This window comes from Passer montanus, unplaced genomic scaffold, assembly GCF_014805655.1.
Source record: "Passer montanus isolate IOZ18808 unplaced genomic scaffold, ASM1480565v1 scaffold7, whole genome shotgun sequence".
NCBI lineage: Eukaryota > Metazoa > Chordata > Aves > Passeriformes > Passeridae > Passer > Passer montanus.
The window spans coordinates 3,382,739-3,397,973 of NW_024372147.1; the positions used below are offsets into that span (position 1 = coordinate 3,382,739).

Below are 15,235 nucleotides of genomic sequence, written 5' to 3' on the forward strand. Positions count from 1 at the left end.
CGCTCCCGGTGCGCGCCCCGCGGGAAGCGCGGCGGAGAGGCTGGCCTCGGCAGCGTGCGTGTTTCCTGCCAAGCATGGAGGTGTTCCCGTCCCCCCTGGAGTCTGCCAGGTTCATAGCCGAGCACAGCAAAGATGTCTCCGTGGACGAGGAGGGAGCGCGGCGGGTTGCGGAGAGCCTGTTCGACAAAGCCTCGGCGGCGGAGTTCGGGTTGGCGGGGTGGAAAAGCCTGCACGAGCTGAATCCCCGGTCTGCCGACAAGGAGGCTGTAGACTGGGTGTTCCTGGTGGACACCCTCAACTTCTCCTTCTGGTCCGAGCAGGAGGAGCGCAAGTACCTTGTGAAGTACAAGGATAAAACCTACAGCGGCTACTGGTCGCTGTGCGCCGCCGTCAACAGGGCCCTGGACGACGGTCAGTGAGCGCCGGGGCAGCGGGGCCGGGCCGGGGCTGCGGGCGAGGGGCGTCGGAAGCCGGGCGTGCTAAATGAAGGCGGCGCCTCGGATCTGGGACACGCTCTTGGAAACCGCTGCTCGCTGTGTCAGTAGCTCTGTATGTGCAGGCGTCCCGTTGAGCTTGGGGAGGGGAACTGGAAGTGCTTTGAAAATACCCTTGTACTGAAACTAACTCGTGGCTGTATCTGGGTTATCTCTTCCTTTCAAAAGACTTTTAAGGACTGCCAGTAATCGGCTGTGCGCGACTTGGGTTATTTCACATGTATTCTTAAGTTACAGATTCCCGTGGCAAATGAAAAAATGAGGCATAAAGCGAGAATCCTCTAGACTAATCAAATGCCAATGTCTAAAGTAAATCTGAAAACCCATATGTCCCTCAAACCAGTATTTTAAAACCAGTATTTTAAACTTTCGGATTTAAACCCAGTACTTTAGTACTCCCTCTTTTTGCTGTTCTCACAAAAAAAAAAAAAAAAACCCAAACCAAAAACCCCAATTGTTAGTAGGTATAAATGAAAGTTTTAATTCATTTTCTGCATAGTTATTTAGTAAATTAAGGGGGTATTAGCATTAAGATACGTTTTGTAAATCCACAGCATGATTAGGATCCATGGGAAAACAGGCTTATTCGGACGAAACCAGTTACATATTGACTGTGTTTGCCAATGTGCTATGTAAACATCACACTTAAATAGGATCCATGGGAAAACAGGCTTATTCCGACTAAACCAGTTACCCAGTTACATATTGACTGTGTTTGCCAATGTGCTATGTAAACATCACACTTAAAATACGAAAACCAGGCAGTTTGGGAGGATTATACACAAAAAGTAACAACAGTTCTATGGTTGTATGTTGGAAGTTTGCTGTAGAAGAAAACAGCATGCACTCGTAAATTTAGTTGTGAGCAGCTCTGTGGATGCAGTTATTGCTGAAAGCAAAGGTGGGTTTAAGAGTTGATGGACTTCTTAGATCTTTCTATAGAAGTTCTTTCCTTTAGCAGACCACTGCACTACGTCTATATGTTATGTTATGTGATAGCCTAAATATCTCATTTTCACTTTTCTGAAGGAATACCTATCACCAGTGCATCCTATTTTGCCACCATGACGCTTGACCAAGTTAGGCACGTATTTCGCTCTGACACAGAAGTGCCTTTGCCTTTGATTGAAGAAAGACACCGGGTGCTGAACGAAAGTGGAATAGTTCTGTTAGAGAAGTTTGGAGGATCTTTCCTCACGTGTGTTAAAATGAGTGAGAAGAGTGCTCAGAAACTGCTACATCTTGTACTGGAAAATTTTCCTTCTTACAGAGATGAAGCTGTATTTGAGGTAAGCTAATTCTAAAGCTCTGGAAAAAAACCCTACTATTTACTAACAGTAAAAGACACTTGATAGTCTACTAGTCAGGACAAGAATAACTTTCTTTTTCCCACCAGAGGAGTACCTCTTTTCTCATATGCTGTCTCTTTATCAATTTACTGTAATTTATTTTGGTATACTCTTGAGTTCCCAGTTAGATCACACCTCCTTTTTGCTCCCTAAAAATGCATAGTATTTGAGATAATTCCTGCCTGAAAAATGGGAATCCTTTTTCCTTTTTTTTTTTCACTTCCTTGAATCGCTGACAACCCTCCTCCCACCATCTTCTTTTTCTTTTACCTTAAGGTTCTCTGCAGCTAATGAAGGAAGTGAAACTCTGGTAGAATTAATGCACAGCTACTGGGACTCCACCCTCTAACGGCTGTTGATTCAACAGGCATTACTCAAATCACCACAGATTAGAAGTAACCCACTTTTTATACAAATGGTGACAGTATATCAAAATGTTTACTGAAAGAAACTGATGGGAATTAAGCAGGGATCATTTGATATTTTTTCTCTCCCAGTTTTCACCTATACTGGCATGGTTTTCATTTAGCACCTGTGACTTAAGTAGCAGCTCGTGTGCTCAGTTGCATGTGAAGTAGTACTCAGCTGTTACATCATTAAATCTAGAAGACTTTGTTAGTGACAGTACTGCCTATGCTACTGGTCTGTGCAGTCTTTTCAGCTTCTTGGAATACCAGTCACTGAAGCTTTGAACCTATTGCATTTATTGCCCTCAGTAGGAGGTGTCATTTTATTTTCCTTAGTCTCCTGCTGTGAAGCAAAATATATTTACAAAAGAAAAAATTAGAGGTTCTTTTTAATTAATCTTTGAAGCTACTGGTTTCATTTATTTGGGTTTATTTGAGTTTTTTAACGTAAAAAGTAATTTTTTGACAATATTTATTATTCAAAAGGGAATGTTTTCTAAGTAAAGTGATATTTTCTTATCTTTATAGTGACTGTATTCATTGATGTTATATCTTTCATGAGATGATGATGAGTGCTTTATAAAGCAAGCCTCCTTAAAAGCAGCAGCAGACTACAGAATGAAAAGCTGTTCCAAAAATGATCCCAGACCGTAAGCACTGACTTAGTAATAAAGCCTGTTGCATGAATATGGAAGCTTTTTTTCTGCTTTCACTTAGCAAGATGTGTATTTTGAAGGTGGTGACATGGATCACATTATTTTTATGGTAGCAGGTTGAGCTCTCACAAGTAAGACTTCTGAAGGGTTAGGAGGGAACTGGAAAGATGGTGAAATATCCAACAGCAAACCAGTGCTTTTCAGTAACTCTCCAAAGGAAAAATACATATAAATTAAGTCCTACATTAGGATCATACTATCACAGACTGCTACAGCTGGCCTTCAAGGGAAGCTTCTAAAATTAGCTCAGTTATTTGACTGTATGTTTTTCCAAATACATATACAAAACACTTTTAATAATTGCACATGTAATCCCAGAAATTGCCAGTGTTAGTTTTTCTGAAAAAGAAAATGCAAACCAAGACCAATATCTCCAAAACATTTTTTCTCCTTGGTGGATAATACATATTTAGATGATGTGCTGTTTAAGTTTTAGACTATATTGTACTCTTATATCAGGGTTTTTGTGTTCTGACAGAGACTTAGTGGAGTCCTTTCTGATCTTCCCCTATATTGCATGTATTCATCTTTTACTTGCCATCCATCACATGAGACTGAGGTTGTAAAATTCTCATTATCCTATTCTTTGCTTTGTTTTTTTAATGGCTGTGCTATCACATTTTGCTCTTTGCCAACACAGGACTCCTCCTTTCTTTTAATGACAGTAGGTTATAATTAGATATATTCCTTAATACTAGAACGTTGTACTGCAGAGAAGATGCAAATGTTCCTGTATGTGATACTGTTTCCTGGAAAGGCAAAGTGTTGCAGAAAAAAAGTTAAAAATATATAGTTGTATTGCCATGTTGAAAAAAGTTCCATTTTTGATAAATTGTACTATCTTTGCTGTCTTTCACAGACAGAATCAGAGACTAGGTAAGAGTTTAAGAAACCATACCATAAGTGGGTCCAACCTCCCTGCTCAAGCAGGGTAATCCCAGAGCACATGATGCAGGATTGTGTCCAGACAGTTCTTGAGTATATCCCATGAGGGAGACTCCACAATCTCTCTAAACAATCTGTGCCAGTGCAGTCACTTGCACAGTAAAGAAGTTCCTAAGTTCTTCCAATTTGACATATATATGTCATCCACCTAGTGCTTTTCCTGCTTCCTGATAAATAGTGGGAAAATTTACTTGAAATGCTTCATAGTCTTTTTCATATTGAGATTTTTGTGTAAACTTAATATGTTCTGTACAACATAAAAGTTAACAATTGAAACAATGAAATTACAAATTTATCTGCTCATTGATGAGTCGCAGACAATATTTTTTTCCTAATTAAGCTGCAGCATGAAATGAAAATTTCCATTCTAATTCTGCCTTCCTCTATTCTTGTGAAATGGTATGGTGCTAGAGAAAAATCAGTACTTTACTACTGGAAAATTCCTAATGCTATGAAAGAATGACACCCTTGCTTTGGGACAGTAGGAGCTATGATAAAATTTGCTCTGTTAATTATTCTTGTTGCCACTTCTCGTGTGATGTTTAAGGTGGTGTTTTGTTACTTGAGGTACAAAATCACATATGTTCTCTAGAAGTAAGTTTGTGTATCTGTGTCAAGTGTAGAATGAGGCACAGGGAAGGCAGGAGTTTTGAGGATGTTTAGGAAGTTGTTCTTTGCAATGTAGTTGAACTTCACGGTGTTTTTGGAGAATATTCAAGGACAAAAAATGTGATTTGCTGTCAGGAATAGTTACAGCATCTTGGCAGTAAATAAAGAGGAGCATTCAGTAAAGTTTTCACCATAATTCTATTTCTTTAACAGTAAATGGATTAACAGTACAGATAAATTGATTAACAAAATTTTTTAATTGCCTGGTACGATACATGTCTATTATGCTTCTCTTGTCAAATTAAAAGGTTGGATGTACTGTAGAGTTTCTGAAAATTAATGTTGCTGGACGTTCAACTACCGTGTTTGCCAAGTGGCAGTAAACAACTATGAATGTGTTCTGAGAGCCAGGCATATTCTAAACATTTTTTATTTGCTGCAGTCACTTTTATTATGTTACTTTTTAATTTCAGTTTATTTATGGGCATTCCACATAATCCATGTTTGTAGATTGATCTTGTTTAGATTTTAAAATATTTAAGTTTAAAATATTTAAGAGTTTTATTCTGTTCTAGTTAAGTAATGTTTGTCTAACAATATGATGTGCTTAATGTGTTATTTGCTATATTTATTGATCAGGCACTTAAACAATTCATACATTTCTTTCTTCAGAAAAAGAAGGTGTCTTTCTACAAACGGGCGCAAATACTTGTGGCTGACACATGGAGTGTCTTAGAAGGCAAAGGAGATGGCTCTTTTGATGATATTTCCAGTCTGACAATATTTGCTGACTACAGAATTCCACAAGTTCTTGTTCACTTAAAAGCAATGAAGTATTCTGAAAAATTAATGAAGAAACTACGTGAAGGTTTGTTCTGTCCTTGCTAATATCAAGTAATCTTACTGCCTGATATTGCAGACTAAGGCTAGTTCTAAAATGTAATATGTTATCCATGTAAGGGTTATGAGTCAGTTTTTTTCCTCCATGGATTTCTTAGGTACTGATGAGGTAACAGGAAACAACTTTTTCTCTAACCATGATCTTGAGTGAGATCTCAAGGTTACTTTTTCTATAAAGACCTAACTGTTTTGTGTGTTAAACATTGATAGGGGAGGGATTAAAGAGACTCAAAGATAATTTGAGTTTCTGAAAAGCTGCTGTTGCAAAACCACTTTTCAGAATAGTTACAACTTTTGAAGTTTACATAAAAGAAACAATGATTTTGTCATTTATTCAAATTTGTAAAAGCATGGGAATTCCTCTGAACTGCTAGTTAATAAGCAAAGTAATATTATAAGCATCCATTAAAAAATACTGCTTTAAATGAAATTAATTGCACATTATTAGGATCTCATTTTTTAAGCATGGTCTCATCTTCCCAATATTTACTAACCACAAATTTTAGTAAATAAAAATAAGCCAATCTCTTTTGAACTGTAAAATGATTGTATTTAGATGTAGAACTGCTATTATGCAATTTCAGAAATGCTCGGGAATATAAACAGATCAGTGCAGTCACCCATGAACTTTAAAAGAATGGCCATACATGTATTTATGTCTTTATGTAATCTGTATAACTAAATAGACCTCATAGACATTTTATCCTTCCATGAATCCTAATGAGAACATTGCCATTTAAATAATTCCACTGTTTCTCTTTACATTCAGTTCTTTTGGAGGGTTGTTTGTTTTTAATTTTAAAATCTTAGACTTCAGTCATCCTGGTAGAAAATATACTATGAAGTATAATAATTATATACTAAAAAGTATACTGTAATAAAAGATTATCTTTTTTGTTTCTCCAAGCAAAGAAATGATCATATGATTTGCAGTACACCCTGCTCCTAAAGCAGTTCCTTAGAATACAGGATGTTGCTTGAATTGAATAGGAGGGAAGCTTCTAAGTGCAATGTGGTAAAATTAAAGTAACAGTTAGAAAATGTATAGCAACATTGTTAACAGTTGCTGGCTAAGTCATGAGAACTAGAATCCTAGAACAGAATAAATATGAAGGAGGAAAAAAATCACAAATTTTGTCGGTCCTTGGCCTTCTGTCTGTTCCATGTAAATGGATTGCTGTCTCTTGTGTCTGCAGGAACGCTTTTCCAATCTGGAGACAAAGAAGAGGTAGAGATCCGTGGCTGTTCTATTTGGTGTTGTGCATTGATTTGTAAGCACCTTCAGGAGCTCTATCAGAAGAAGGGTCAGGACATGCATGAAAAGATCAATGCAGTTTTACTCGATTATTATCTTTGGGATTATGCCAGGGATCACAGGGCAGAGATGAAAGATATCCCATTCCACCGAGTACGGTGTATATATTACTAAGTGCAGTCTGATAGCTGTTGTATTGCTGCCTTATCTTTTGAACTGCGGTTTTGCTTTTCATATGGTGATTTGTTATGCAGTAATTTGGAACGGTTAAATCAAATGCTTGCTTTCTAGTGATGTAGTAACAACATGCCTTTTTTCCCCGCATTGCTTTATTACCTTTTTATTACCTTTCTTTTAATATGTTGCTTGTCCTGACTGGAATTAACAGTGTAAATTTTGTGGGCAACCCATGTTAAGATAGGGTTTATTACTCCTGCTTTGACCTTTGTATTGGTGTACGTAGCTACCTGTGCGCACGGCCAGATGTGTGTGCAGATCCGGTGCTGTACCTTGCTCCTCGGCCCCTCCCTGTTCCTGCCTGTCCCCTCTCATACCTGCACGGAGGTGGCAGGTGCTTGGCAGATGCTTTACTGCTCAGAGATGGAAGTGTAACCTGTCCAATTGTCCAATAAACAGTGCGGTGACAGATGTGCCATGGGGGTGTATCTGCGTTTTTACTGCTAGGGGTGAGATGGATGGGCTCAGTCCATGCAGGGAGGGAGGTGGGAAGGGAGGGGAGGAATCACAGAATCACTTAGGTTGGAAAAGATCTCTGGGATCATCACGTCTGACCTGTGACCAAACACAACTTTGTCTACTAGACCATGGCACTGAGTATCACGTCCAGTCTTTCCTTAAACACCTTCAGGGATTGTGATTCCATCACCTGACTAGGCAGCCTGTTCCAATATTTAATCACTATTTTTGTGAAGCAATTTTTCGTCCAACCTGAACCTTCCCTATCACAGCTTGAAGCTATTTCCTTTTGTACTGGCACCTGTTGCCTGTGAGGAGAGGCCGAACGCCATCTTGGTGCCCCTTCCTTTCAGGCGGCTGTAGAGAGCAGTAAGGTGCCCCTGAGCGTCCTCCAGGCCAAACACCCCCACCTCCCTCAGCCGCTCCTAACAGCACTTTTGCTCCAGACCCTTCCTCAGCTGCGCTGCGCTTCTCTGGACACGCTCCAGCGCCTCCGTCCTTCCCGCAGGGAGCGGCCGGGGCGGGGAGCAGGGCGGGCGGGCCGCCAGCCGCGCTCGTCCCGCCGCGGGGGGCGCTGCGCGCGCGGCCATGGCGGCCGCGACGCTCCCGCGTGATACGATCCCGGCTGCTCCTCAGGTTTGGAGAGGTTGCAAACACGGAAAATCCGCTGGGCCGCGCTCAGAGCATCCCTGCAAGCGGGAAGGCCGCCTGTATGTTTGCCTCTGCCTTGCGGCAGCCGCGGGCGTCGGCACCCGCCTATCTCTCTAGCCTTGATGTATATCTTTCATGTGTTTCTTATTACCACGTTTTTACAAAATAGATTCTAGGAAATACGGTTTCCCTCCCACACCCGGGACGTGGTTTGTTAATTTGCTTGTTTATGAATATGACTTTAAAAAGAGGGTAGGAAATGTTGGCATTTCCTTGTTGGCATTTCCTTTTTTGCACCCTAGCAGCACTTGCTAGGGGGCAAAAAAGAAATAATGCACCCAGGTAACTAAGCTCAATTATCAATCAAAATGTGTTTTTAATCTGTAGTCCGTATGTTTATGTGTCTGTTTCTGCTTGCCCTGTCCCTAATGATACAAGTCATTCTCATGCTTTGCTTATTTGTTCTTGTGCTCAGTCAATAAAATGGGGCTTTTCTTTTTTCAAAGTTCAGCAAAGTCCTCAAATTAAGAGGAGGAAGATTAAATGCAAAAGCTTTTCTCTTTGCTGCTGTGAGATAACACTGTTTTAAGCTATTAGTTTTCAACAAACTTGAATTTTGGGAGCTTAGCTGATTTCTGCCAGTTCAGTAACACAGCTTCCTTGAAGACAATGTGTGTGAGAGCAGGAAGTTCAGCAAACTTTACCTTGCATGACAAAAAAATCTCAGAGTTAGCAACAACAATGGAAAATATGTGCATGGAATCCCATGCAGATTTTTAAATTCTAGTGAAAAACAGCTATAAAGAAAGGCAATTCCTTAATATTTACAAGTGCGCTACTGTGCACTGCCTATGCTGTAAGACTGAATATGCACCAGGCAGTATAAGGAACCATGTATGCTAAAATGATAATTACTAAAACATAATTACATATGTGCCTAAAGTTTCAGATCAAACTCAGAGGAATGCTCTACATGTAGTAAATAGATACTTTTAAAACCACACTTCTTTGTGCTTGTTGAGTTAGAAATGTTTGGTGCTTGATAAGTGGAAGAGGGTATTAAAACATGTATGTATATACAACTTCTGGAGAAAAAGGTTTTGTTTGACTGATTTGTGTTGCCTATGGAGTATGAATGCAGGAGCATGGAAATGAGAGGATCCATTGTAAGCCTTTACTTTATCAACAGTGTTTATTAAAACTCTTGCAATATTGTTACTTTGTATGACTGTGTTATATTAAAATAGGAAATCAGCCAACTTTCAGACTTAAGTCTGCTAACCCGGAAATTAATAGATGTAAAAATAATTTATTAATTGATTATATAGTTACTAATAGAGCTGCATTTATATCAGGTAGTTTTCAAGATTGTAATGGTGCTTACATGTTCCTTAGGAAATCTCAATTTTTCACTTCAGGGGATACATTCTTTTGTATTACATAACATGGAAAACTTTTTTTTCTTAGTTGCAGACAACTAAGAGAGGTGAACAGAGCTGTGGTAACAGATTTCTTCTTGACAATGTGAATACTGAGAGGGAAGCACAAGGGTGGAGTCTGGCATGGAGGAGATCCCAGTTAAAGTTGCAGTCCGAGTCAGACCTCTGCTTTCCAAAGAAATACTTCAAAACCACCAAGTGTGTGTTAGATTAGTCCCAAATGCTAAACAAGTTATCATTGGAAAGGACCATGTCTTCACTTTTGATTTTGTATTTGGCAAAAACTCAACCCAAGAAGAAGTTTATGCTGTTTGTATTAAGCCTCTTCTAGTGTCTCTGATTGAAGGATACAATGCTACAGTGTTTGCGTATGGACAGACTGGTTCTGGGAAGACTTACACCATCGGTGGTGATCACATTGGTAGGTTATAGAAAGATTTTTGGTTTTTGGAATTTTTTTAATCAGTAGAGGGTGCATTTCTGCAAGTTAAATGTTTATTACATAGCAGATAATGCTGCATAATTTTAAGGACCAAGGCAAAAACATGTAGTAAAAAAACCCAAAACTTCCAAAGTTTATGTGATACTTAAAGTTCTAAAAATGTCTCTATAAATTAGACTATACCAAAACTGTCTAAGAAAAACCTAATTTGTTAAGTGTTTTTTCACGTTCCACATTGTGACATGCAACTTAGAACTTTTTCTTCTGAAATATGGTGTTTTTTTAAATTTTTACTACATTTATCTTGCCTTGAAAATGTTTTCATTGAGCACTTAATTGTTTACTTGCTCATTCTGTGTTAGATTTGTAGTGACATCAGAGAAATTTATGATTTCATTTTTCCAAATGTATATAGAGTATTGTAAATATCTTGGTAGAATCTTCCTTTTATTTAGAGTCATAGGGTCACAGAACTGTGTAGGTTGGAAAAGACACCTAAAACCTTAAAGTCCAACCGTTAACTCTGCATTTCCAGGTCGACAACCAGGCCCATTCCATTGGTTGACCACCAGTGAAGAAATTTTTCCTAATATCCAATCTAAACCTCCCCAGGTGCAACCTGAGGTCATTTCTTCTTGTTCTCAAACTTTTTACATGGGAGAGGAGACTGACCCCCCTCGCGCCAGTTACACCCTCCTGTCAGGTGCTGGTAGAGAGCAATGCAGTCTATCCTGAGTCTGCTTTTCTCCAGCTTAAACAACCCCAGCTCCCTCAGCTGCTCCTCACAGGACTTGTGCTCCAGACCGTACCTCAGCACTGTTACCCTTCTCTGGACACACTCCAGCTCCTCAATGTCCTTCTTAGAGTGACAGGCCCAGAGCTGAACTCAGCACTCGAGGTGTGACCTCACCAGTGCCCAGCACAGGGCGACAATCTCTGCCCTGGTCCTGCTGCCCGCACTGTTGCTGGTATTGGTCAGGATGCCATTGACCTTCTTGGCCACTTGGGCACAGGCTAGCCCGTGATCAGCTGCTGTCAACCAGCGCCCTCAGCTCCTTTCTGGCTGAGCATCTTTCCAGCCACTCTGACCCCACCCAACCTGTAGTGCGTAAGGGGATTGTTGTGACTCAAGGGCAGGACCCCACACAATGGTACAACCTCGTACCATTGGCCTCTTCTGCTTACTGTTGGAACTTCATTTCTATTCCCTTCCCTAGTAGTTATTCAATGTCCCTATAAATACTATTGCTAGCTAAATTGTTTTGGTAGTGGACATTACAGTCTAAGGCTGATCATAGCCTTGCAATTACACCCTTTTAGTTTAATGAATAAATTTACTAAATTAATAGTTAGATGTGAACAACCCGTTAGTTTTTTGGTGAAAAAGATTCTTGGTATTGTCTCATAGGCAAACGTCTTCCATAGTCGTGGATAAAGAAAACAGATTATTAATGGAAACAATGTCCTATGCTGAATATTTTTTTTAAAAAAGTAGAGTTTAGCACCAGTGTTCCATGTCTATGAAAAAATAGGAAATTATTGTTAATGTTGGTCATAAATCTTCTCACTATGTTACTGACGATTTTGCTTTATATAAGTAGAATTCATAGTTTCTCAAATAATTGAGATCTCATTGCTAACCATATTGAGTAGGGATAAATAAGAAATCTGTACTCTGAGGAGTATAATTCTAAAGCAGAATCCATCTTTTTCATAACTTTCATCACTATTAAAGCATGTCATTTAGAACTTAAATTTGAATCCTAGTACTGGATGCAAACAAAACTTCTGACACACACACAAAAAAAACCTACAAAAATTCTTGTGAACAATGACCTCTTCAGATTCTTCAGTGTGTTGCATACTAAATATCACAGGCTTCTCTCAAATGTCAGTCTTTGTAATTTATGTGACAGAATGACTGCAGTTCTCTGTGACATTTGTGCTTATATTTTAGCATCAGTTGCAGTGGATGAAAGGGGCATAATCCCACGGGCTATTCAGGAATTATTTCATCATATTTCTGAGCATCGTAATATTAACTTCCGTGTGAAGGTATCCTATATAGAGGTTTACAAGGAAGAACTTCGAGATTTGTTGGATTTGGAGACCTCTGTGAAAGATCTACATATTCGAGAAGATGAGAAGGGAAATACAGGTAGGATTCCAGCTTTCAAATTTGGTGTTTTGGGTTTCAGTTTGTGTCCAAATTATTCTTGCTTTCTCTTGAAAGTGCTTATTCACTACTAATGAATAAAAGGAAAATAAAGTTTCAGATTATAAGCTCAGTTTAGCTGTTTGGAAGCAGTTTGGGGTTTAGAATGCCTGTGAGCAATATAGATGTTTATTGTGCTGGATGGTAAAGTAAATAACACTATGGGAAAGTAAATAACACTATGGTAAAGTAAATAACACAATGTTTCTGAAAGCTCTGTCTAGAAACAAAATAGTGTGCAATTATGCACTTGAATAAATATTTTAAGATTATACCATATCTTCTTCCTTCAAAATTACAATTGTTAAGTCAATTATATTTGCTCCCCTTTTACAATGCAATGAGTGGAAGAGACCACTTCATTAAGAGGAGGGGAAGTAGATATTTTTAGAGGCTTTGAGGTTAACACTTGCCCTGTAGGTATCTTGTTCACCCCATGAAAATTCTAGAAGAATCCACTTCAGAGGTATTTAATTCTGAAAGTATCTAACCTGTTTTAGGTTTGGATTTTTTTCCTTTATATTCTAATTGTTGTGTTTACTCTATTATTATTAAACTGCTATATTAAGCTGTCATGGGTTTTTTGTCTATAGTTGGGAGAAAGCACTAGTTCAGCACAAATCTTGCAGACAATATCATTACTTCAAAAGGATCCCACAATATATTTTAAATTATTTATTTTCTTCAGTACAGTTAGAGTCAGCTTATTGTGATAGGACATTTTCCATTTCTCATTAAAAGAAAAACATGATAAAAAAGATGATTAGTAAGAGTACTTGGTAGAAGTACACTTACACTTTATTAGATTACTAAAAGATACCTGTCCCAAAGGCCCAACTATCTGCACTATTCAGAACAGAAATTCTTTTCTTAGGCTTGGAATAATTTTTACTAGAAACTTTATAGTTCTTAGGGTTTTTTTTAAACTGGCAGAATATTCTTTGAGCTGATTTTGCTCATACTTTTTCTAGGTAGCACCACACTGTAAATTGTAAAGGTAATGTGCAGTGTGCAATGTGTAAATGAGTTGTGTCTTGTGTCTAAGATACTGTTTCAAATGGCACGATAGACCCCTACATGAAATATCTGCAGGTTTCAGATATGTTGTACCTTATGCTTTTCACATATTGTATCTTCTATTTCTATAGCCATATGCTATGACCTGCTATACCCATAGCAGGCTTATATGTTTCTCTAATACATTATTATAGTTATTGCTGTAAACTATTGCTGAAGAACTACCATTGTAAACTATTGCTATTTAGAATTTATTAAATTATTCTTACTTTCATCTGGTTTGGTATTTGAAGTGATTGTTGGTGCTAAGGAATTCCAAGTAGAATGTGCAGATGAAGTGATAAGCCTGCTGGAAAGTGGCAATGCAGCTCGTCACACAGGCACAACACAGATGAATGAGCACTCTAGTCGATCTCATGCCATTTTTACCATCAGTATTCATCAGAAGCAGTCTGCAGAGTATCAGAATGCTGCACAGGATCCGATCGCTTCAAAGTTTCATTTTGTGGATTTGGCAGGATCAGAAAGGGTAGCAAAGACTGGAAATACCGGTGAACGCTTCAAAGAATCAGTTCAGATCAATAGTGGTCTCTTGGCCTTGGGAAATGTCATCAGTGCCCTTGGAGACCCAAAAAGGAAAAGTGTGCATATTCCATACAGGGATGCTAAAATCACTCGTATTCTGAAAGACTCCCTTGGAGGAAATGCCAAGACTGTTATGATAACATGTATAAGTCCATCCTCAATGGACTTTGATGAATCTTTAAATTCCCTCAAATATGCCAACAGAGCAAAAAACATTAGAAATAAACCAGTAGTAAATTACAACCCAGAAAAAGAGCGAATTGATGAAATGGAACTTGAAATCAGATTGCTTCGGGAAGCTTTGCAGAGCCAGCAGGACAATAATCAGCATTTACACGACTTAAATGAAGAAAAAGCCCGTGTCAGTTCACTTGAGGAGCAGCTCACTCGCCTTCAGGTTCAATATTTCAGTTACAGAAATTGTGTAGATGAAGCCTTACCTTTTCTAGTTGATTTGAATGATGATGTTAGCTTAAGAAGAAGTCAGCGGGACAGGTTGCAGAGCTGGATCACTATGGTACAGAAAGTAAGGAAGGAAGCTCTCACCATCCAGGAGACTGACACAGGGACTGAGACCAGCCCAGTACCACATCACATTACAATTCTTCAGCTGAAGAGGGAACTAAAGAAATGCCAGGTATTTAATTATAAGCTGTTTATTTAAATGACTAAGTAAAAAAGTGAAATCTGCCAAAATTTGAACTATATTTTGAAGGATGGATAAAATTGTCACCTGTACTTAATTTGACAATTAAATTTCATTTACAGCTTTGTAGAATTTAATTTGGGTAATCTCTGGGACATAGGTATTTTGTAATGGATGTTTGAATACACAATCAGTGACAACAGAGATAAGTGAAGTAATGTTATATTTTCTGTAGTCAGTTTCAAGATTATTCTTGAGGCTGAGCTGTTTTATCTGTTAGATATTTGGTGTTAGCTGTGCTAGTATGCTAGGTCTTCTGGCTGAGGTGGAGTTAGTTTTCTGTATAGCATCTCTGAGGGTGCTGTGTTTTAGATTTGTGACCAATACAATGGTAATAAGACAGTAATGTTTTTGCTCTTGCCGAATGGTGTTTTGTACAGTGACAGGCCTTCTGTTTTTCTGCCTGCACCCGCCCAGTAAATAGATTGCAGGATGCATGAATAGTTGGAGTCATAAACATGAAACAAAGCAGATGACCTGAATTAATCAGAGAGATTTCATACCACATAATGGGATGCTCAGCAATAAAAAGGGAGAGGAGGAGGTTTAGGGAGACTTACCTGTATTTTGCCCAAAACTCGCTGAGCATTAGTCTGTCTTGGGAGGTTGTGGGTGATAGCTTTTGCATCATCTTTTATTTTCTATCTCTCTTTCACTTCATCATCACTTACTGATCAGTTTCTATCTTGACTCACAAATTTTCTTGCTTTCACTTTCCCTTTGCTCTTCCTCTGTCCTCCTAGGAGATGGGGGTAGGGGGAAGTGAAAAGATAGCCCTGTGTGCTTAGCTACCTACTGGGGTAACCCAC

General features: G+C 38.8%; 2 protein-coding genes across 2 annotated transcripts in view; both read left to right on the forward strand.

Moving 5' to 3' along the window:
• Nucleotides 1-6: 6 nt before the first annotated feature.
• CUNH9orf64 (chromosome unknown C9orf64 homolog) lies at nt 7-7,328 on the forward strand. The gene is made up of 4 exons (XM_039729979.1): nt 7-411; nt 1,524-1,783; nt 5,193-5,388; nt 6,617-7,328. Exons 1-4 carry the CDS (start codon nt 75-77, stop codon nt 6,847-6,849), a joined length of 1,026 nt encoding a protein of 341 aa, XP_039585913.1. The 5' UTR covers nt 7-74; the 3' UTR covers nt 6,850-7,328.
• Nucleotides 7,329-7,962: 634 nt separating this feature from the next.
• Nucleotides 7,963-15,235, forward strand: part of KIF27 (kinesin family member 27) — a 29,770-nt gene continuing 22,497 nt past the window's right edge. Inside the window, exons 1-4 of the mRNA XM_039729962.1 lie at nt 7,963-8,081; nt 9,490-9,882; nt 11,861-12,061; nt 13,429-14,357. Of these exons, the coding sequence (XP_039585896.1) occupies nt 9,585-9,882; nt 11,861-12,061; nt 13,429-14,357 (1,428 nt within the window). The 5' untranslated portion in view covers nt 7,963-8,081; nt 9,490-9,584. The remainder of the gene's footprint in view (nt 8,082-9,489; nt 9,883-11,860; nt 12,062-13,428; nt 14,358-15,235) is intronic.

Excerpts from the sequence above, each read along its gene's own strand:
- CUNH9orf64 (XM_039729979.1), top strand. The coding sequence starts at position 75 with ATGGAGGTGTTCCCGTCCCCCCTGGAGTCTGCCAGGTTCATAGCCGAG. Across the intron at positions 412-1,523 it reads CAACAGGGCCCTGGACGACG|GAATACCTATCACCAGTGCA; the intron begins GTCAGTGAGCGC and ends ACTTTTCTGAAG. Across the intron at positions 5,389-6,616 it reads AATGAAGAAACTACGTGAAG|GAACGCTTTTCCAATCTGGA; the intron begins GTTTGTTCTGTC and ends TTGTGTCTGCAG.